This window comes from Heterodontus francisci, chromosome 8, assembly GCF_036365525.1.
Source record: "Heterodontus francisci isolate sHetFra1 chromosome 8, sHetFra1.hap1, whole genome shotgun sequence".
Taxonomy (NCBI): domain Eukaryota; kingdom Metazoa; phylum Chordata; class Chondrichthyes; order Heterodontiformes; family Heterodontidae; genus Heterodontus; species Heterodontus francisci.
The window spans coordinates 93,268,640-93,292,755 of NC_090378.1; the positions used below are offsets into that span (position 1 = coordinate 93,268,640).

At 44.0% G+C, this 24,116-nt stretch overlaps 1 protein-coding gene across 9 annotated transcripts in view; it reads right to left on the minus strand.

Annotated features, from left to right (window-relative positions):
• Positions 1-24,116, minus strand: part of nos1apa (nitric oxide synthase 1 (neuronal) adaptor protein a) — a 442,663-nt gene that overhangs the window by 70,785 nt on the left and 347,762 nt on the right. For all 9 annotated transcript variants that reach the window (XM_068037734.1, XM_068037735.1, XM_068037736.1 and 6 more), the window contains one exon: positions 4,541-4,705. In XM_068037734.1, coding sequence (XP_067893835.1) covers positions 4,541-4,705 — 165 coding nt within the window. The remainder of the gene's footprint in view (positions 1-4,540; positions 4,706-24,116) is intronic.

The window sequence follows — 24,116 nt, forward strand, 5'->3', positions numbered from 1 at the left end:
AAAGCACTTTACAGGCAATTTTTTTTTTCCAAAATATACTTTATTCATAAACATCTGTAAAAATTACATTGCCAGACAGTTTCCAAACAGCACCAAAAAATACAAACATTGCAAGGGAGATCAGTTTCCTTCAATACTGTCATGAGTTCCTTCCCAACCCTTCCTTTTCACAATTGTCATGTCAATTACAGTTTTACATTTACAGCAATTGAGAATATTAACGATACAGTTCGAGGGGTTTCCCATGGATCCAGCCCCTCAGTCCAGCTTGGTGGGGGAACCTTACACTGTGGTCTTTCCCCATTGAGCCTTTGCTGCGGCTGCCCCAAGCTTTAGTGCGTCCCTCAGCACGTAGTCCTGGACCTTGGAATGTGCCAGTCTGCAACATTCGGTGGTGGACAACTCTTTGCGCTGGAAGACCAGCAAGTTTCGGGCAGACCAAAGGGCGTCTTTCACCGAATTGATAGTCCTCCAGCAGCACTTTACAGGCAATGAAGTACTTTTGAAGTGTAGCCACTGTTGTAAATATAGGAGATACAGCTGTCAGTTTGCGTGCAGCAAACTCCCACACACATTAACCTGATGGTGACTTGATAACCTGCTTTTAACGGCATTTGTTAAAGAACAAATATTGACCAGGATACCAGGAACAGCTTCTCTGCTCTTCTTTGAAATCATAAGAGAACTAGGAGCAGGAGTAGGCCGTCCGGCCCCTCGAGCCTGCTCCGCCATTCAATAAGATCATGGCTGATCTTTTTGTGGACTCAGATCCACTTACCCGTGCTCCCACCGTATCCCTTAATTCCTTTATTGTTCAAAAAGATATCTACCTTAGCTTTAAAGACGTTTACTGAAGAAGCGTCAACTACTTCACTGGGCAAGGAATTTCATAGATTAACAACCCTCTGGGTGAAGAAGTTCCTTCTTAATTCAGTCCTAAATCTGCTCCCTCTAATCTTGAGGCTATGCCCTCTTGTCCTAGCTTCACCTGCCAGTGGAAACATCCTCTCTACTTGTATCTTATCTATTCCCTTCATGATTTTATATGTTTCTATAAGATCCCCTCTCATTCTTCTGAACTCCAATGAATATAATCCCAATCTACTCAGTCTCTCCTCATAAGCCAACCCCCTCAACTCCGGAATCAACCTAGTGAACCTCCTCTGCACCCTCTCCAGTGCCAGTACATCCTTTCTCAAGTAAGGAGACCAAAACTGCACACAGTACTCCAGGTGCGGCCTCACCAGTACCTTATACAGCTGCAACATAGCCTCTCTGCTTTTAAACTCAATCCCTTTAGCAATGAAGGACAAAATTCCATTTGCCTTCCTAATTACTTGCTGTACCTGCAGACCAACCTTCTGCGATTCATGCACAAGGACACCCAGGTCCCTCTGCATAGCAGCATGCTGCAACTTTTTACCATTCAAGTAATAATCCTTTTTACCGTTACTCCTACCGAAATGAATGACTTCACATTTATTAACATTGTATTCCATCTGCCAGACCTTTGCCCACTCACTCAATGTATCTATGTTCCTCTGCAAAGTTTCACAGTCATCTGCACACTTTGCTCTGCCACTCATCTTAGTGTCATCTGCAAACTTTGACACCCTACACGTGGTCCCCAACTCCAAATCATCTATATAAATTGTAAATAATTGCGGTCTCAACACCGATCCCTGAGGCACACCACTAGTGACTGATTGCCAACCAGAATAGCACTCAGTGCCATGGGACCCACTGGGCCTCAGCTGGAGTATTGTGTACAACTGTGGGCACCGCACTTTAAGAAGGATGTCAAGGCTTTGAAGAGGGTACAGAAGAGGTTTACCAGAATGATACCAGGGTTGGTGGAACTCAGTTATATGGCAAGATTGGAGAAGCTGGGATTGTTCTCCTTAGATCAGAGAAGGTTAAGGGGACACTTAATCGAGGTATTCAAAATCATAAAGGGTTTTGATGGAGCAAATAGGAGAAACTCTTTCACCCAGCAGGGATTTGGTAACCAAAGGTCAAAGGTTTCAAATAATTGGCAAAAGAACCAGAGGGGAAATTAGAGTATTTTTCACAGAGGGTGGTTAAAATTTGGAGTGCACTGTCTGAAAGAGTGATGGAATCAGATTCCATAGGAACCTTCAAAAGGCAACTGGACATGTTCATGAAAGGGACTAATTTGCAGGGTTATTGGGGGGGGGGGGGCTGGGTGGGGAGGGGGTAGAATTTGTGGTGTGGGTCAAAACTGGACAGCTTTTTCGAAGAGCTGGCACAGGTGCGATGGGCCGAATGGTCTCCTTGTGTGCTGTAAGAGTCTATGGGCTGGTTTTTTCCAAGCCCACGACACTGGGCTCTGTGGTGGGGGGGCCTGGAAAATGGTTCCAGTAGCAATCTGCCATGAAGGCCGACACCGGGAGGGCCTGGCCTGATCTTCCAGGTGGCAGCTAGGCTCCGTGGTGACCTCCCTGCCGCTGGGGATGGGATCTAAATTTAAATATGTAAATTAATTAGATGAATAAATTACAATACACTTACCTGGGATCTTACAGGCCCGCTGCGATCTACAGAGCAGCGGCCGGCACTCCCGTGCCTTTAATTAACCGTCTGGGGAAAGCCAGCCTAACACTGGTGGGAGGGGGGAGGACTTAATATTTTCTGTGGACGGGGTGGGGGGGGGGGGATATGGGGTCAAATAAATGTAATGGGGATGGTGGGAAGGGGTGAACTTTAAACTTTGTGCACTCTGCGGGAAGGAAGGTCAGATATAAAAGGTAAGTATTTTGGGGGGCTGGGGGAGGGGGGGAAGATCAGATAGTTAATGTAATTGTTATTGGGGGTGGGAAAGGGGTGTTAGAAATTTATTTCATAAATTTTGGGGGGGGATACTCCTTTAAAAATTCAAATTGACCGGCAGGGCTGGCTGACGCCATCGCCGGGGATGGACTGCCCGCCCCCACCAGGTGATTGGGGGCGGGGGAGGGGGGGGCCGTCCCAGCTATTTCAATGAGCCACCACGTGGGAGATTGCGGTGACTCTTTGGCGTGCAGCCCGCCCCATTTTTTAAACTCGCCGTCGGGCTCTTAAAATCCAACCCTATGATTCCAATGTTCACCAGAGAAGGCAGATAGGGCCTCAGTTTAACATCTCATGTGAAAAACAGCACCTCTGACAGTGCAGCACTCCCCAGCACTGTGCTGTAGTGTGAGCCATAGAAAATGAACAATTAAATCATCCAACTGACCATTTCCATATCCAACTTACTATTTCCAATGAAGGAGTTATAGATAGACACATCCTGTTAATGTGAAGTCTGTCCATGCAGAAAACCCATCAGACACCAGCATAATTGGGATTTAAAATTAATGATTAAATTCAGAGTTTGCCAGGTTTTACATTTTGAACCTATCACCAGAGAAACAAGCGATAGGTGATAAACATATTTGGATAAAACAAGAAAGTGCACAAACAGTGGCTCTAGGAAGGTAGGCGAGTGAGAAAGCAAACAGGGAGCTCTGAAATAAAAACAGTAAGTGCTGGAAATACTCAGCAGGTCTGGCAGCATCTGTGGTGAGAGAAGCAGAGTTAACGTTTCAGGTCTGTGATCTTTCATCAGAACTGACAAAGGTTAGAAATGTAGTAGGTTTTAAGCAAGTAAATCAGGGGTGGGGGGAGGGGAAGAGAACAAAAGAGAAGGTGTGTGATAGGACAGAGAGCTGGAGCGATTAACTGACAAGGCGGTCATGGGGCAAAAGCAAAGAGAGGGAGCTCTGAAAGTCTGGCTCACTCCAGAGCTAAGGGCCCCAAAGGCTAAAGGCAAGGCTGGCAATGGAGGGGTGAGGGAAGTTGGAGAGAAGCCAGAATTGGAAGAATTCAGCGATCTTTGAGAGTTGTAAGGCTGCAGGAGATTAGAGAGATAGGGAGATGCGAAGCCATACTCAAATCTGAAGTTGGTTACTTGGAACATGAACTGGTGGATGGTAAGTGGCCTTAGAACCAGAACTCAGCAAGGAGAGCAGGGGAAAGGAGAAAAATCAGTGCACAGAAAGAAAAAGTTTAAAATGAGAGAAAAACTGGAATGTTTAATTAGTTATGTTCACCAGGTCACCTTGGCCTCCAAACTTTCACATTTCACACTGGCAAAAGCACGTTTGTTTCAGCTCTTATCTCAGCTATGCCAGCAGATCCATTTAAATTTAGCAAGAACACAGGGAAAGATGAAGTAATCCTGTTTGAGATGCTATCATGCCATGCAGTACATTTGTGTAACACTGGTGTGTGACAACACTAATTCAATCAGTATAAATTATCTAAAGAGCAGGTGTATAAATGAAGCACATAAATTACAGTATAGAAAGAGGGCACTTGGTCCGAGAAGTGGTTGCTTTTCTCTAATTCAGCCACCTACTCACATCCTGCTCACTCCCCATGCCCATTGACAGTCCTCCACTTCAAGCAACCATGGAATTATTTCAGCTTGATGAAGGTTGAACTGATAGTTCTGTGCACAGCTACACTAAGGCATCACACACCGGCTCTTTCTTACCTGGGCGACAGCCACCTGTGTCTGCTGCTGCTGCTGCTGTAGCTGCTGCTGAAGGAGCTGGATCTGGTGGTGAACTGAGAGGGGGGTGCCCGATGGCAGCTGGCTCGCTGATGGAAGCAGCATCTTAGGAGTGGCCATCAGAATGCTGGGGCTATCGTCACGGAGCTGAAAGAGAGAGGGGATAAGCATGTGAGAATTCTCGTCGAGAGAGAGAGCGAAAGGAAGGAGAGGGATTCATTCATTTTTCTCATTTCTGCCCTTTCACATTTGCCAAATAGCAGTTTTTGGAAGCCTTCCTTTTTTATTAGCACAGGTCAGACTTTCTCTTTTTAAAATTCCGATCTTACCAGAGGCCATTTCATGAAGTTGAACATTCCCAAAGTCCTCCTACATTTGAGGGATCGGTGATTGAGAGCTAAGGACATTAGCATTTTAATCACTGCCTTCACTTCTGGATTTCACCAGGTTGTTCCTGAGAGCAGGGGAAGTGGGCTGAGGTGCATTAATGGACTGATGCCAAGTTTCAATGCAGACTCCGACCAGATTAGACTGGGAAAATATTAAAGGGACACCATCATCTAAAAAAACTCTCGTTTGTTTGTAAAACAGCAGGCAAAGGTTTCATTTGGGTTAAAGTGCAGGACTGTGTCCCTTGACAACATTATTACAAAAGTTCTTTTTCTCAACTTGGCAACGCATTTTCACAACGAATGTCTTTCCATCGTTACCAAACATTATGAAAAATAAGAACATTTTCCCATTCCATTAGACTGTCCACCTTACAGATAAACCTTTATATGTTTTTTCTAAACAACAAAAATGATCAGGTGCATCCTAGGATATCTGAGCAGTGAGCTTGGTTTCAGCACACTGTTCATTACCTTCAGTGCTCAAGATGCTAGTTTTAAACAGAGGACAGCTGTGCAGCATTACGAAAGCAGAGCACACTGCTGACCTCAGTCTGAATGTGATTCCCCAACACTTAGAAAACACACTTCGTGTCAGCAACTAATCCGTAAAAAATGCAAATATGACACCTTCCATATAAACTTGTAAGTCTGAACCTTTTCTGTACAAGTGTAAAAAAAAAAGCAAGTAGGCTTACATCCAAGTGTGTTTTTGTTGAGACAGTGTAGCAAAAATAAGAAAAACAAGAAGACTGGTCTGATGTGCAGCACAATTCCACTTTCAATTTACGACTTACACTGAACAATGAACTTGAAGGTGTGATGTCTCCTAACCTAACAGTTATCCAGAATTTGAGCCACATGAGCTTTATTGCCATTCAAGTATGGTAAAGCTGTTATTACTCAGATGAATTGACAGTGTGCTTATGATTTAAGCCTAGAAATTGCTAATGGTGATACTCATGGATGAAAATTTAATAAGCTCCTACGGCATGCCTCAGTCTGCTTTCTCATTCAAGCTAAGCATACAGCTCGAAGAATTTCACACAAAACATGTTAAGCATTTGCCCTCTATTATCACCAACTATAATTTCTTGGCTTTAACATGTTTCATTGTTTTTATATTTCATTCAAGTTACTGTAAACTCAAACAAAATGTCAATTATCTCAATAATGTTTTATTTAGAAAAAGGTCTCCCTGTAGTCCTGCGGAAATGCCACTTCATTAAGGGAAACCAATGTAAGCTTCGCTAGAGGCCTGTATTAATTAGGCACTACGATTGGCCTGGGCTAGGCTGAACTATGATTTCAATTTTCCAGCTCAAAATGTCTCTTCTTCACTCTTCAAGCTAAACGACATCTCTTTTACCCGGGACTCTAGATGATTCCAGGCTTCAGAGTTAGCTCCACAGATGTCCCACTTACACATCGCACAGATTTAACTACTCGTTTTGTCGCAAGAATGAACTTTTCATCGAGTCTTAATCCTTTCCAGAGATGCTGACATCACCTTTTGCAGGGGTTGTAACCCAGTGAGGGAAAGCGTAAAATTAAAAAGTCACTGATACAGGACTGTTCTATTGAGCTTAATAAACGATACTTCACAGCTATGAAGCATTGTATAAATCAATAAAAAGGACTAGATTGAATAAACATCACAATTTCAGAAATTGGGATTCATTCAGTGACATGGAGGGCTTTTGTGTTGAGCATACAGTCTTATAATAGAATTCTAGCCACCTTTCTACACCTCTTGTCAAAAAAGACACTGATTGCTTCGTACATTCAAACAAAAGGACAAAACAAAGCCTCCATGGTACTGAGTGTACTGAATTCCACAAGCTTAGCTTCTCTTATTAAATCTGACTCCCTGCCCAGTTAAGCATTCAGAATGTGTGAAAGTACAACACGATACAGAATAAACCCCCAGACACAATCAGCACCTTGCAAAATTATTTCTGAACACTAAACCTGGGCACATACAGCTTGGTAATTAACCATGAATTAAGATCAGTGAATTCTTCTGTGATGAAAAGCTGAGTGTAGCGTTGCCAGCATTTTAAAATAATTTTTGTACAGCATCTTGCATAAAGAAAACAGAAACTATAATGTACCCAGTAGCCTATAAACATCAGTGATCGAAAGGTCTATTGGTTTCTGCTGACTGAATAAGATGAATTCTGTTTTTTATTGTATGTTTTTTTTTAAAGACAGTGTTACAAGGGATCACATTCTGAGCTTCCATTCATTTTCCTCAAACCAGGGGATCAGGGCAGTGATCAACAGGTTTCAATTATGCATCCCCCAACCCATTAAAAATCCAGAGGATGATAAAACTTCCTTCAGCCTTGAGAGGGGGTGGCTGAGAGGCAATCTTGTACAAGATATCAAACCATATAAAGGAGGCCTAGTTCAAGATAGCCCATGAGGGCTCTGTTTAAACTGGTACAAGACAAATATAGCACGGATGTCAGGAAGGCCTTTGTCACGCAAAGGGCGAACCACACATGGGACAGACTACAGTGTAGTGTAGTTGTCACGTCTATGCAATCTGAACTTATGAAGTATAAAATGAACTTATGAAGTAAACCCGAAATGGACAATTTTCTTGTAAACAAAATAGAGTAAGAGGTCAGGTGGCCCTTCCTTTCCTGCTAATACACATAGAACTACAAGAACCCTGAGCAAATTTCATGTCTGGACAAGTCTTGGAGAAATCATTAAAATACAAACCACCTTTCTGGACATGTCCCTAAGAAATCATTAAAATGCAAACGGTCTTTTCCGGTAATGGTTGTGGTAATGGTTGCTTCTCTCCAACTGATTGGGCTAACAATACTGTCTCAGACTTTTTTTGGACTCCAAACTCAAATTCCAAAGAATGGGTGTGAAAAAAAAACTACTTTAGCAAGGTGAGATGAGGATGAATTATACCAGAACTCCATTGTCAAACAATGGCCTCACCATTAGAAACCATTTATGAGGACAATGGAAAGAGGAACTATAGTCACATGACAGAAATTAGGTTTCTGACAAGGAGATTTAATAAAAGTTTATTCTGGGCAGACAGGAGAGATACATCTATGCCATTGAAAAGAAAGGACCCTGCCTAAGATTACCAGCTTTGCACTCCATGTAGACAGTGACTGGAGTTTGGCCTTGAACTCCTTACCTGAGAAATCATACTAGGACTTTGCCATTGACCTTTGGCAGTAATATAACAAGAAAAGCCTGCAACAGCTCATCCATCTTCCTGAACCTCCCAAGTCTTTCTTCAGCGAACAAGGGAAAAGATTACAGGCCTGCACCGTTTCAAGTCTTCACCCGGGAAAAGCATGTTTAACACAGAACACGTTTAAATCATCAGACCTAACACATTATCTTTATAATCTCTACCTTTTCTTGAGTGTCTGTATATCTGTATGAGTGTGAGTGGACTGGATTTTACCAGCCCCCTGACATGGGCTCGTGGTGTGGGGCCTGGAAAATACCTCTGGGAGAGGCCCACCATGGGCGTTGACAACAGGAAGGCCCCACCCCATATTACTGGCGGCGGCGAGGCCTCATGGCGGCCCCCCTCCCTGCCGCTCAATGCCGGGAACATAATTAAAATATGTTAATCAATTTAAATGAATTGTTACGACCAGGTGAGAAAGGGGTCTAGGGGTTCCCTCTCAGCCTTTGTCTGGTTTAACTGCAACAATGTTTAATTTTTAAAACACCGTGTTTCTATCTCCCCCTCAGTGAATCCTTGTTCACTGCTCTCCAATTGCAAGTCAAAGAAATCAACCAGACAGGTTTTCTTAGATTTAAACAAGAAAGGTGGAAGTTTATTAGCCTTAAAACGACTACGAATACGTGACGCGACCATGCTAGCACGCATAAAAGATAAACACACACGCAGATAGAGAAAGAAAAGTAGAAAGAATAAAGGGGAAAAGTTTGAGGCAATAGCTGGGATTTCTTTACGGTCCTTTGAGTTTGCTGTGGAGTCTTTGATTGCTGGTAAGTCTTGCCGTTTTGTTGGGGCCCAGTGGACACTTTAAAACTTGTTTTGATGTAGGAGTCTTTTCTCTCTTGAGGTTTCAGAGACTTCAGTGGATCCGGAGATTCGTGAGAGAGAGACAGAGAGCTAGCCAGGAGAAAGGCTCTCTTCTTCCAACTTCAGTTGCAATCTGATCCAAACTATGCTGTGAGCAGTTCAAACAAAACCTGGGCCAGCATGTTAGTCATGTGATTAGTTGTTTTAACAAACTCCTGCGTTTGTGGATTCTCCATCTTAGAAGACACCCTGGACTGCTGGCTCTCTTACACATTCAATGTCTGGTGATCAAAATCCATTTGGGTTAACTGGATCAGGGAGCCGTTCTATTGTCTCCAGGCACTGTCTCTTAGTATGCAAGTGTTTTCCAGCCGATCTCTTTAAACAAGTCATTTCTTCATTCCAGCAACAGTTTAAAATTAATGTTCATATGACAAAATTAATATGCCTCACTCTTGGCAGGTGGGGTCTTCATGACACCTCCACACCCAGTGGAATGAAACGCGATTATTTAAAGAACATTTCATTAACAGGGACTAGAGAGAAGAGTAGGTACAGGAACACACAAATGCATCTTTCTCATTCATTCAGAAATCCTAACAATTGTGACAGCCTGTCTTTTCTTGGTAGCAGTGCTGCTTTAAACTGCCCTTTTTGGCATCCCAATAAACATGTGATTTTTGGGGAAGTTTTTCAGTTTGTACATTGCCATGACTGCCTAGGGTGTCTTTGTTCCTTTTGAGGTCTGCAGGATGAGGGTTAGATTTAATTAGCCCGAGGATGGAGTTCTGCTTATGGGTGTCAGCAGTGGGTGGATCCACTCTGAACTCTCAGTGCTTTGATGAGCCATGCGGGGGCTTTTCACCTGAGGGGATGGTTGGTTCCCTTTTCTCCTAACTGTGTGGGCAGATTCCTTGCTAATCTTCCTGTTGTCCTCTGGGACACTCCTGCTTGCAGGTATTTGCCCAGATTCTACTGCACTCCCCTGCGGCACTTTGACTAGTTAAGGCATCACCCTCATGGTTTCTCCGCCCTATTCAGGACTTTGGTTGTCTCTGCAGGTTCCTGCAAATGCTGTTAGCAACTCTGGTGGGGTGCTTCTGGTGTCTGTATTTACAGAGGAGGATGTGGGGTCTAACTTTTCAAACATTTTGGGGTTGGCTGACCGGACAGTAGCGGTTTTCATTTGGGAATCCTCCAGGAATTCCTTTAACCTGTCCTCTTCGCCCCTTTTCCCCCTTTCCTCTCCAAATTTTTGCCAGCCTTGTGCCTATCTGTCCCCTTTTGTGCTCGGCAGGGGCCCCTTACAGTTCACCGACCCTTTGCTGGTGGGTCCTCCAAACACTGATACAGGACTTAGGGGTGTAGATTTCACTGTAGGTTGGGGCTTCCACTCAACCTGGCACATGTGGCAATTCCTATAGTACTCCATCACATCTTTGTAGGAGTGAGACCCAGAGACCTGTGAGCTTCCATTGTAATAAAGCAGGTCATCTAAGAGCTGACTCTTGGAAACTACGAGGAAAGCCTATAGGGATAATCAGGGCGCACCCGCTTAGTGAAGGAGAAGGGACCCTGATGGAAAGCACAGTTGAACAAGCTGTGGCTTTAACTGCAGTAATAGTAAGACCCAGGAAGCATACTGCTGCAAGTGCAGGAAAAGTTAATAGGATTCCTGAAGGTTATCAGGATTTTGTGTCTGAAGGGAGAGTAACCCCATACCCCTCGAGTGGGGCAAGCAAGCCCCTAGTAATCCTTAGGGACACAGGGGCCACTAGATCCCTTTTACTGGGAAAAGGCCTGACCTTTCCCCCAGAGAGTACCGTAAACACCACAACAGTGCTGAATGGTATTGGAGGGCAGCGTATGCCTGTACCTTTACACCAGGTGCACTTGGAGTATGACCTATTTTCGGGACCGGTGACCATAGGAATTGTCCCTAGTTTGCCTGTGGACCAGTCAAACTGCTGTCTTATGCTGGCTTTGGTTTTTTGTATACCGAGGGCGAGAAACTGGAGTCCCACACTAGCGTTCTGGAGTTAAACAAAGGTAATTACATAGGCATGAGGACAGATTTGGCCCTAGTGGGCTGGGCAGGAAGACTAAAAGGTAGGACAGTTGATGAGCAGTGGCAGATATTTAAGGATATATTTAATTCCTCCCAACTAAAATGTAATCCATAGAGGAAGAAAGATTCTAAGAGGGGGAAAACCATCCATGGCTAAGCAAGGAAGTTAAGGATAACAAAGACAAAACTAAGGCATACCATATTGCAAAGGCCAGTGGCAGGCTGGAAGATTGGGAAACTTTTAAAGATCAATAAAGGGTTACTAAAAAAGTAATAAAAAGAGCAAAGGTAAATTATGAAAGAAAACTAGCGCAAAATATAAAAACGGATAGCAAAAGCTTCTATAAGTATATAAAAGGGAACAGAGTAGCTAAAGTGAATATTGGTCCTTTGGAAGATGAGACTGGGGAGTTAATAGAGGGGAACACAGAAATGGCAGAGACACTAAATCAGTATTTTGCCTCAGTTTTCACAGTGGAGGACACTAGTACCATCCCAATAGTAACAGGAAATGCAGAGGTTATGGTAAGAGAGGAACTTAGAACAATCATCATCACGAGGGAAAAAGTACTGAGCAAACTATTGGGATTGAAGACAGACAAGTCCCCAGGACCTGATGGCCTACATCCTAGGGTCTTAAAGAAAGTGGCAGTGGAGATAGTGGATCCATTGGTTATAATATTCCAAAATTCCCTGGATGCGGGAAAGGTTCCAGTGGATTGGAAAAAAGGGAGGCAGGCAGCAAGTAGGAAAATACAGACCAGTTAGTTTAACATCTGTCGTTGGGAAATTGTTAGAATCCATTATTAAGGAAATAATAACAGGACCTTTAGAAAGTCAAAACGCAATCCATCGAGACAGCATGGTTTTATGAAGGGTAAATCGTGTTTGACTAATTAGCTAAAGTTCTTCGAAGTTGTAACAAGCAAAGTGGATAATGGGGATCCTGTAGATGTAGTATATCTGGACTTCTAGAAGGCATTTGATAAGGTGCCGCACAAAAGGTTCATACATAAAGTAAGATCACATGGGGTTTGGGGCAATTTATTAGCTTGGATAGAGGATTGGCTAACCAACAGAAAACGGACAGTCGGGATAAATGGGTCTTTTTCTGGTTGGCAAGATGTAACTAGTGGGGTGCCACAGGGTTCGGTCCTTGTGCCCCAAATATTTACAATATATATTATGACTTGGATGCAGGGATAGAAGGTACTATCGCCAAATTTGCAGATGACACTAAAATAGGTGGGATAGTAAGTTGCAATAAAGAAATAAGAAATTTACAAGTGGATATGGATAGGTTAGGTGAATGGGCCAAAATTTGGCAGATGGAGTTTAACGTGGATAAGTGTGAGGTTATCCACTTTGGTCAGAAGAATAGAAAGGCAAATTATTATCTAAATGGAGAGAAACTTCAGAATCCTTCGGTGCAGAGGGATCTGGGTGTCCTCGTGCATGAATCGCAGAAAGCTAGTATGCAGGTACAGCAGATAATAAGGAAGGCAAATGGAATTTTGGCATTTATGGCTAAAGGAATAGAATATAAAAATAGGGAAGTGTTGCTGCAACTGTACAAGGCATTAGTGAAGCTGCACCTGGAGTACTGCGTACAGTTTTGGCCCCCTTACTTGAGGAGGGATGTAGTTGCATTGGAGGCAGTTCAGAGGAGGTTCTCTAGATTGATTCCAGGGATGAGGGGTTTGTCTTATGAAGAGAGATTGAGCTCTTTAGGCCTTTACTCTCTGGAGTTTAGAAAAGTGAGAGGAGATTTAATTGAGGTATATAAGATGATTAAGGGGATTGACAAGGTAGACGTAGAGAGGATGTTTCCTCTGGTGGGGCAATCTAGAACGAGAGGTCATAGTTTTAGGATAAGGGGGTAGCAGATTTAAAACAGAAATGAGAAATTACTTCTCTCAAAGGGTTGTGAGTCTGTGGAATTCACTACCCCAGAGTGCGGTGGATGCCAGGACATTGGGTAAATTTGAGGAGATAGACAGATTTTTAATTAGTAATGGGTTGAAGGTTATGGAGAACAGGCAGGAAAGTGGAGTTGAGGCCGAGATGAGATCAGCCATGATCGTATTGAATGGCGGAGCAGGCTCGAGGGGCTGAATTGCCTACTCCTGCTCCTAGTTCTTATGACCTTATGACATGTACAGCCACTGCACTCGCATGGGCAATTCTTAATATTTCTCTCTGGTACCTCTGCGGCACCACTAACTGATGAACCACTGACCACCCCTTGCTCTGAGGTCTGCGAGGAGAACTCCACTTCCTCAAGCAGTACCTCATTCCTTAAATAGTAGCAAACAGAGACTCCCTCTGCTTCAATTTCAGACTGGGCATCCTGTGCTAACTCTCTCAATACTGGATCAGCTCGTTGAGCCTCAGCTAGGGAAGATTCATTTAATTCATTCCCTGGGTCTTCTAACGTTCCAAAGAAAGTCTCAGACAGACAGACCTCACGGTCGCCTGCCTGCAGTGTCAATTCAGTCTCCTCTGGGGGAGCTGGTTTGATCATGGCCAGATTCATTATACATTCAGGGACTCTGCAGGGGACTGTCTCTCTGACCTCCTGCAGTCTCTCTTTCACTACTGGGGAAGCTACCACCTTTGCCCTCACCAGATCGTTACCTAGGGACAAGTCAACCACGTCCACAGACAAACTAGGGACAATCCCTCCGATCACCAGTCCCGAAACTCGGTCACACTCCAAGTGCACCCGGTGTAAAGGTATAGGCATATACTGCCCTCCAATACCATTCACCACCACTACGGTGTTTACTGCACTCTCTGGGGGAAAGGTCTGGCCTTTTCCCAGTAAAAGGGATCTAGTGGCCCCTGTGTCCCTGAGAATTACTATGGGTTTTCTTGCCCCACTCGAGGGGTATGGGGTTACTTTTCCTTCAGACACAAAATCCTGATAACCTTCAGGAATCCTATTAACTTTTCCTGCACTTGCAGCAGTATGCTTCCTGGGTCTTACTATTACTGCAGTTAAAGCCACAGCTTGTTCAACTGTGCTTTCCATCAGGGTCCCTTCTCCTTCACTAAGCGGGTATGCCCTGATTAACCCTACAGGCTTTCCCCATAGTTTCCAAGAGTCAGCTCTTAGATGACCTGCTTTATTACAATGGAAGCACACAGGTCTCTGGGTCTCACTCCTACTTACAGCACCTTCCTTTTTGGCTGAAGGAGGGCCCTCTCTGTCTCCTGCTTTGCTTTCTCTCCCAGAACTGCTTGGGCTTCTAGCACCTTCTCACCCTTTGTGCTTTTCGGATTTGCGGGGGTGACTAAGAAAGATTTTCCCTTGGGAAATCGACTTATAAATGAGAGCAAACTCATAAGCCAGGTCTGCGGCTTGCCAGGCTTTATGAACTCTTTGTTCCTCCACATGTGTCTTTATGAAGAGTGGGAGAGAGTTTTTAAATTCCTCGAGCAAAATTACTTCTGATTTTCTTTGCTGAGCTGCACTTTAAGAGCCCTCAGCCACCAGTCAAAAGCCAGCTGCTTATTTCTCTCAAACTCCAGTAAGTTTGATCAGCTTACTTCTTGAGGGTTCTAAACTTTTGGCGATAGGCTTCGGGTACTAACCCAAATGCCCCAGGGATAGCATTTTTAGTCAGTTCATAATTGGATGAACTCTCATCTGGCAACAGGGAATAAACCGTATGGGCTTTTCCTGTTATCTTGCTTTGTAGCAGCAGAGTCCAAGTCTCAGCTGGCTACTTTAACTGCCTTGCCAGTTTTTCCAAAAGATACAAAAAATGCTTCCATTTCTCCCTCATTGAATTTTGGAATCAATTGGAAAAGTTTTAACAGTTTTGTACCCAGCCCTGAATTACGATCCTCCATATCGGCCATGCTTTCACTGGGGTTATTTTGTCGTCCCCTAGTTAACTCAAGCTGCCTCAGCTCTCTCTCTTCGCGTTCCTTCTGGAAGGCTCTCGCTTTCTCTCTCTCCTCTCTATTTTTCTTAACGTTCCTTCTGGAAGGTTCTTTCTTTTTCTCTCTCCTGCCTCTCTTTTTCTTTTTCCTGTCTTGCTTTCTCTCTCTCCTGTTTCTTTCCCTGTCTTCTAATTCAAGTTTACCCTGTTCCAATTGATTCTTTGCTAGCCGTACCCTGTCGGAGTCTATTTCTAACCCTGTTTCTGCTTCTTCAGATTCAAGGGAAAAATGGCTGGGCACTAGTCAAAGGACTTTCTAGCCTTGGCACAGACAGTGACCCCACACTGCTCAGCCATTTTTCTCAACTTCTCCATAGACAGTACTTTTAATTTATCCCAAGTTACTTCACCCTGGCTTGGTCAGCTACTGGCTTCAGTCACAGACATGTTAGTATTCTATCACACTCTTTTGGGCCTCCTTATCTCGAGAGACAATGGATACGCGCCTGGAGGTGGTCAGTGGTTTGTGAAGCAGCGCCTGGAGTGGCTATAAAGGCCAATTCTGGAGTGACAGGCTCTTCCACAGGTGCTGCAGAGAAATTTGTTTGTTGGGGCTGTTGCACAGTTGGCTCTCCCCTTGCGCCTCTGTCTTTTTTCCTGCCAACTACTAAGTCTCTTCGACTCGCCACAATTTAGCCCTGTCTTTATGGCTGCCCGCCAGCTCTGGCGAATGCTGGCAACTGACTCCCACGACTTGTGATCAATGTCACAGGATTTCATGTCGCGTTTGCAGACGTCTTTATAACGGAGACATGGACGGCCGGTGGGTCTGATACCAGTGGCGAGCTCGCTGTACAATGTGTCTTTGGGGATCCTGCCATCTTCCATGCGGCTCACATGGCCAAGCCATCTCAAGCGCCGCTGACTCAGTAGTGTGTATAAGCTGGGGATGTTGGCCGCTTCAAGGACTTCTGTGTTGGAGATATAGTCCTGCCACCTGATGCCAAGTATTCTCCGAAGGCAGCGAAGATGGAATGAATTGAGACGTCGCTCTTGGCTGGCATACGTTGTCCAGGCCTCGCTGCCGTAGAGCAAGGTACTGAGGACACAGGCCTGATACACTCGGACTTTTGTGTTCCGTGTCAGTGCGCCATTTTCCCACACTCTCTTGGCCAGTCTGAACATAGCAGTGGAAGCCTTACCCATGCGCTTGTTGATTTCTGCATCTAGAGACAGGTTACTGGTGATAGTTGAGCCTAGGTAGGTGAACTCTTGAACCACTTCCAGAGCGTGGTCGCCAATATTGATGGATGGAGCATTTCTGACATCCTGCCCCATGATGTTCGTTTTCTTGAGGCTGATGGTTAGGCCAAATTCATTGCAGGCAGACGCAAACCTGTCGATGAGACTCTGCAGGCATTCTTCAGTGTGAGATGTTAAAGCAGCATCGTCAGCAAAGAGGAGTTCTCTGATGAGGACTTTCCTCACACAACCAAAAGAAAACCTGTATTGAAATCTTTTCTTGTTTTGATTGGGATCAATTTGATTTCCCACTCACAATTTCTCATTTGTCTGTGGGTCAAATCCGGACGCTAGCCCCCAAATTTCTGTTATGACCAGGTGAGAAAGCGGTCTAGGGGTTCCCTCTCAGCCTTTGCCTGGTCCAACCATAATAGGGTTTAATTTTTAAAACACCATGTTTCTAGCTCCTCCTCAGTGAATCCTGGTTCACTACTCTCCAATTGTAAGTCAAAGAAGACAACCAGACAGGTTTTCTTAGATTTAAACAAGAAAGGTGGAAGTTTATTTAGTCTTAAAACTCTAATTCAGTTAGAATGACTACGAATACGCGACGCGACCACGTTAGCATGCATACGCGATAAACACACACGTAGATAGAGACAGAAAAGTAGAAAGAATAAAGGGGAAAAGGTTTGAGGCAATAGCTGGGATTTCTTTACGGTCCTTTGAGTTTGCTGTGGAGTCTTTGATTGCTGGTAAGTCTTGCTGTTTCGTTGGGGCCAAGTGGACGCTTTAAAACTTGTTTTGATGTAGGAGTCTTTTCTCTCGAGATTTAAGTAACTTCAGTGGATCTGGAGATTCGTGAGAGAGAGACAGAGAGCTAGCCAGGAGAGAGGCTCTCTTCTTCCAAGTTCAGCTGCAATCTGACCTAAACTGTGTTGTGAGCAGTTCAAACAAAACCTGGTCTAGCAGGTTAGTCATGTGACTAGCTGTTTTAACAAACTCCTGTGTTTGTGGATTCTCCATCTTAGCAGACACTCTGGAATGCTGGCTCTCTTACACATTCAATTTCTAATCAGGGAGCCGTTCTATTATCTCCAGGCACTGTCTCTTAGTATGCAAACATTTTCCAGCCACTGCTGATCTCTTTAAACAAGTCATTTCTTCATTCCAGCAACAGTTTAAAATTAAATGTTCATATGACAAAATTAACATGCCTCATTCTTGGCAGGTGGGGGCTTCACGACAGAATGAATAAGTACTTAGCTCGCCGCGACGGCCATCCCGCTGCGATATTCCGGCCAGTGACCAGAACCCCCCGCGCCTTTGGGTCTCCAGTTGGAAATCTGAGGTGGAACACTGGTTGGGAGGGAGGAGCAGGTAAGTTTTCAGGGCGGGGGTGGGGAGGAGCATGGCAAACTCATGTGATTGGTGGAAGGGATTGTTGGAAGAGGTTGAAGGTAAAAGGTTAAAAACTTTGGGGGAGGGGTAATGTCTGGATCGCAAAGTTAGTTTTTTGGGGGGAGAAGGCAATTAATGAATAGTTTAGTCATGGTGGAGTGGGAGAGGGGATTGAAACTTTTATTAAATTTCTCCCTTTAATTTTTAAACTGCTGTAACTTCAAAAATGTAAATAACACTGAAGGGCGGGAAGCCAGTGCAGTGCTGCCTGACACCATTGCCGGGGATGGAGCGCCTGCCCCCTCCACATCATTGGGGGCAGTCGGACCGCCCCACCATGTAAATAAGCCACCGCGCTAAATATCGCGGCAGCTCCGCGCCATGTTTGAAGCTCGCCGCTGATTGGAAAAATTCAGCCCAGTGTTGTTGCGTATAATAAACATTTATCTTTCTTTTAAACTTACAAGAAAACCTGTAATTTGTCTGTTCTTGACAGTTAAAGCACTCAAGGATTAAAAACACTTTTTGAAAAAAAAACACGCCGTCTTCGGTCAGTCAGAGGTGAAAAAGAGGGAACCATCCCTATCATCTCTCACCTGGCTATAACGTAGTGGAGGAAAAGACCTTGGTATCATTTAGGAGACAACTGCATGGTGTGATAGAAGGACTCTAGGCTTTCTTTTACATGGAGGCCGAATGCCCTCCTCATCTTGTGAACCAAACATGTTCTTCCAAAATGGACAGCAGGAACTTTCTGCTCAAGTCACTGAATTGGAACAGGAAGCTTTTCCTCTATGATCCCTCCTCTATAACTTCACAAAGCAGCTGCAAACCTCAACTGACAATGCTGCAGACAAATTAAAAGTCAGTCAAATATAAAGCTTCTACTTTATGTGCAAAATCTATTATTTTCATGATATGTCCAGATCACCACAATGTGAATGACATACTACAGCATCACATTTACATCAAACTATAAGTGCTGCTATAACTGTACTGACAGTTCACTGGCTAAATGCATTGTGTGGGGTGGTGCTAATTTAATGTAAACCAGGAAGGTTTCCTGAGCTGCCCTACCAATTAACTGATCTAAGGCAGAGCAGCAGTAAGGGGATTCCAATTGACTGCGGTATCCCAGGACTGTTGTGGCCTGTGAAAACCAGAAAGGCCAAAAAAAGGGAAAGATAACTGAGAGTAACATGACTACCAGAAGCTTGCATTATAAACAGAACGCAGTGGAGTATCGATTCCTCCTTTCACGAATGTTAATGAAATGATTAATTTAAGAATAAAGGCTCTATGCCAACTTCACACTGCCTTAACATTAGCAGGAAGTTACACCCCAATATAAATTAGTATCACAAGGCAGCAATAGTCTAGGGACGCCAATGAATAAGTTAATTCAAGATTGGTTCTCACAGTTTATATCATTTGTTTACATTGTTGCTTTTAGACTCAGTTACCGAGGATTCGGGATAGAATCACAAGCTCAGGGCCAAACTTGCTCAGTGATAATATAATGGAAGAGCTATTTACTGGGATGGAGCTTTGGAAATGCTTTATCCACTGGAAAATATAGCCTCAATTCTTAAAAGCATAAAGCAGTCTCAATTAGTACCAACTTTAACCTCAGAATCATTGGAAAATGACACTGGTGTTGAAAAGTAAATGGATTCTCATAACAAAACACATTTGCTGTCGCTGGGGATGAAGTTTGGAAAACCTCTTCTATTCACTGTAAGGACAGATACTTTTCACTTTAGAAGTGAAAAATGGGCAGACTGTTAATTCTTCCAAGTAAAGGGAAGAAACCATATAGAACTTCCTTGGTGAATTGAGTTACACTGGCAGATGCAACAGATGCTAAGGTCTGTGGGATCAGTGCTCTTTATTTTAAGTGACATTAATGAGTCTCCGATACATTCTATGTGCACTGCCTCCAGCCATTGCCTTGTGCATTGGGCATGCTTAGCACTGGGATCCTGGAATTCCAAAGGCCACAAAACAGGAAAGAATTGTGCACATTTGTCACAAATTCTGAGGTATGTTCTGCCTCTGGCCTAATCGGAGAGCGAGAAAGAGGAGAGGCACAAAAAGGGGGAAAAAAGCAACTGATGAGAGACTTAAAGGGATGGGAAAAGAATGGAATCATGACAAGCAGCAGTCAAGGAGCAAGAGACAGAGGAACAGAAGTGGTGCAATGGAAATACCAAAGAGAAAAACAGACGAGGAAATTATGCAATTGGACAATGCCGTAATAGTTAAGTGAACATGTGAGAGAAGACACAGGGAAAGCATAGAAACCCTTTCATTGTTTTGCTTTTGCCTGCTGGGTTGATATTCATGTGCAGGAAGAAAAATATGCAGGGAAGTACACACACAGGGAAAGCAGAGAAAATTAATAAGGAACATGGCAGGGGCCATCTGATTGTGATATGAATCACGTATTCAGATTGTTCTGATTAAATGCAGCAGCTGAAAAACGGTGGCCACCAAGTAGTAGCTCTATAAATATCATTCCAAGCTGCAGTTCAATTAACCAGCACTTACTCTGGCTTTATATTACTGGACAGACTCTGCTCAATGTAACTGTAGCAGTTCCCTTAAAGCTAAATCTGCCCTGGTTAACTGTTCGGTGGATGTAATAAAAACAGAACGTGATGCGACAATTGCCCCAATGTTGGGTGATGGGGGTGGGGGTGGGGGGGGGGGGGGGGTGGGGTGGGGTGGGGTGGCGCAGGGTAGTTCTGGTAAGGCAAACATGCATTGTTGGCTTGATTAGGCTGAGCACAGGGGAATTCTGTCCTTACTGCTCGTAGCTTTGCTTCAGCTGCTGTCACCATGTTGCCATCGGAGACACCCAGTGTAATTGGCACTTGAAGAGGAATTCAACCCAATGTGCTGGTGTCAGGACATTGATGCTGTAAGCACTCTTATTATCATAAGCAATGCTGCAAGGTGAAGGGATCACATCTTTATTAAACAAGGATAATTGAGGCACCCACAGCACAGTGCATTTCAGGTCTTTCACCCACAGTATGCAGTGTTATCTCATATATCTAAGAATTCAATAAACTGCATGCAATGAGGCCCCTGTTGCTACAGTACTTTGTCATGGTTTGGGAGTTCATTTTCAAGTCAAACATTTCCATAAATTCAAACTCTGGTAATAATGCTGAAAATACTGGAGGCTGAATTGGATAGCCACCGAAAACAGGCACGCAGATCACCATGCGTGCTTAGCTCACACCCCGTTCAATGTGATGCAGGCTGACCGTGCTGTTCATTGGCTGCCCACAACAGCAGGGGCTCAATATCGTTACTTGCTAGCATTACATAAAACTAGCCTGCACCTCTTAAAAGGAATAAAAACAGAAAATGCTGGAAATACTCAGCAGGTCAGGCAGCACCTGTGGAGAGAAAAACAGAGTTAACATTTCAGGTAACTCTGTTTTTTCTCTCCACAGATGCTACCTGACCTGCTGAGTATTTTCAGCATTTTCTATTTCAGATTTCCAGCTTTTGCATTAGTCCTCTTAAAGGGAAGGTGCATTGTGGCTGCTGGAGGTGCTGAGATCATTCAGGGTAGAGCTGTGCAACAAAGAACAATGGCCGACCATGGGAGAGTGCGGGCACCAAGGTTTTCCGATGCTGCACTGGAGGCCTTGGTGGAAGAGATGGAAATGTATCTATGCCAGAGACATGAAGAGAAGACAGTGGAAACAAACAGCCATGGCATTTAGCCGCAAGGACCTGGATACAGCACCTCAAGAAGTTTAATGATCTTACACAGGTGGTCAAGGTCGGTGAACGTATCTTCAAATGCAGTATCCCACAAAGTGCACCACGAGCCTCACACAGTGCTCAATGCACCACACCCCGCCTCACTCACCTACCAACAATCTCTACCAATCAAGACTCAAAACCCAATATTCACATGCTTCACTTCTTCTCACATACTTAGAACAACGGCACAGTGGCGCAGTGGTTAGCACCGCAGCCTCACAGCTCCAGCGACCCGGGTTCAATTCTGGGTACTGCCTGTGTGGAGTTTGCAAGTTCTCCCTGTGTCTGCGTGGGTTTCCTCCGGGTGCTCCGGTTTCCTCCCACAAGCCAAAAGACTTGCAGGTTGGTAGGTAAATTGGTCATTTAAATCCAAATTGTTAATATATACCACAAACAGCAAGGGACGCAACACTGAGCCCTGTGGAATGTCACTGGAAACCGCTTTCCATTTGCAAAAACGTCTGTCGACTACTACACTTTGTTTCCTGTCACTGAGCCAGTTTTGGATCCAACCTGCCACATTCCCCTGTATCCCATGGGCTTTTATTTTACTGACCAGTCTGCCATGCAGGATCTTGTCAAATGCCTTACTAAAATCCATGGCATTGCAGCCAAAAACACAATGTGATGGTCAGAGACAGAGAGAAGGTAAGGAGTGTGGGATTGTTGGCAAATGCGGATTGGGGCCCCTCGAGCCTGCTTCAGCTGATCTGATTGTGGCCTTAACTCCACTTGCCTGCTGGCCCCCATAATCTTTGACTCCCTTGTCAATCAAAATTCTGCCTAACTTAGCCTTGAATATATTCAATGACACAACCTCCACTGCTCTCCAGGGTGGAGAATTCCAAACACTAATGACCCTCTGAGAGAAGAAATTCCTCCTCATCTCTGTCTTAAATAGGAGACCCCTTAATTTGAAACTGTACCCTCTAGTTCTAGATTTCCCCACGAGAGGAAACATCCTCTCAGCGTCTGCCCTGTCAAGCCCCCTCAGAATCTTAGACGTTTCAATAAGATCATCTCTCATTCTTCTAAACTCCAATGCGTATAGGCCCAACCTGCTCAACCTTTTCTCATAAGACAAACCCCTCATCTAGAAATCAGCCCAGTGAACCTTCTCTGAGCTGCTTCCAATGCAAGTATATCCCTCATTAAACATGAAGATCAAAACTGTATGCTGTACTCTAGGTGCAGTTTCAGTAACTGTAGTGTAAGGGTCTGAAAGGGTTAATGTTGAGGGAGTGTAAAGAATACCTCCTACCATGATGATGTAAGAAATCACATCTGAGAGAGACTTAAAGATAGATGCAGCATGGCTTGAGAGCAGTCACACAGACTGGTGTGAAGCTGTACATAGTTATTAATGTAATAAATGTTAATGTTCGAATTACTCCAAACGAAAAAATCTCTCTTAGCTAGACTAACGAAGGTGGTAGCGTACCAAACAAACATACAACAATGCCCTGCACAGTTGTAGCAAGACTCCCCTACTTTTATACTCCATCCCACTTGCAATAAAGGCCAACATTCCATTTGCCTTCCTAATTACTTGCTGTACCTACATGCTGGCTTTTTGTGATTCATGTACAAGGACACCCAGGCTCCTCTGTACTGCAGCATTCTGCAGTCTCTTTCCATTTAAATAATATTTTGCTTTTCTAATCTTCCTACCAAAGTAAACAATCTCACATTTTCCAACATTATACTCCATCTGCCAAATTTCTGTCCACTCAATTAACCTATCTATGCCCCTTTGCAGACTCTTTGTATCCTCCTCACAACTTGTTTTCCTACCTATCTTCGTATCGTCAGCAAATTTGGCTACAATACAGTGGGTCCCTTTATCCAAGTAATTAATATAGATCATAAATAGTTGAGGCCCCAGCACTGATCCCTGTGGCACTCTTCTAGTTACAGTTTGCCATCCTGAAAATGCTCAATTTATCCTGACTCTTCATTTCCTGTTAGTTAGCCAATCCTCTATCCATGCTAATATATCACCCCCAACATGAGCTCTTATTTTTTGTAGTACCTTTTAAGTGGCACCTTATTGAAAGCCTTTTGGAAACCAAATACACAACATCTACTGGTTCCCCTTTATCCACCCTGCTTGTTACAACCTCAAAGAACTCTAATGAATTTGTCAAACACCATTTCCCTTTCACAAAACCATACTGACAAATCTCCCACTGGCCCCAGCCAAAAACATTTAGATATTTCCAGGGCCATTTTGTGATTGGCCTCCAAGGACCATTTTATTGGTCTATCATTGTCCTGTACAAATAGGCGGAGCCTACACAGTACATGCTTTCTCATCTGTACCTTGAAATTTAATTGGAGCTCTATGTGAATCATAGGAACCTGATTTGTATAAGCTAACGAGGCTGATATAGGCAGGAACCTAGGCCAGCCTTGTATCGGCAAAATGGCGGCTTGTGGGATTGGAGCCAGAAGGGACAATGTGTGCAGCAGTCCAATTTTAAGGCAGCTACTGCCCTGTTCCCATCAGACAAACCGAGTTAAAATAAGCCCTCAAATTGTTAATTGTATTTTAATTGTATTTATTTATATGCAGGTGGTGGGCAATAACTGGGGATTCGCTTGTGCCCCTACAAATAGATACAGACTGAAACTGCAGTTGTTGGGTTAGGAGATGCATATTTGGAATGTTGAACTCTGTAAATAAACACTTATAAAAGTGTGTGAAGACTTTTTTTATTCATTCATGGGATGCCGGCTT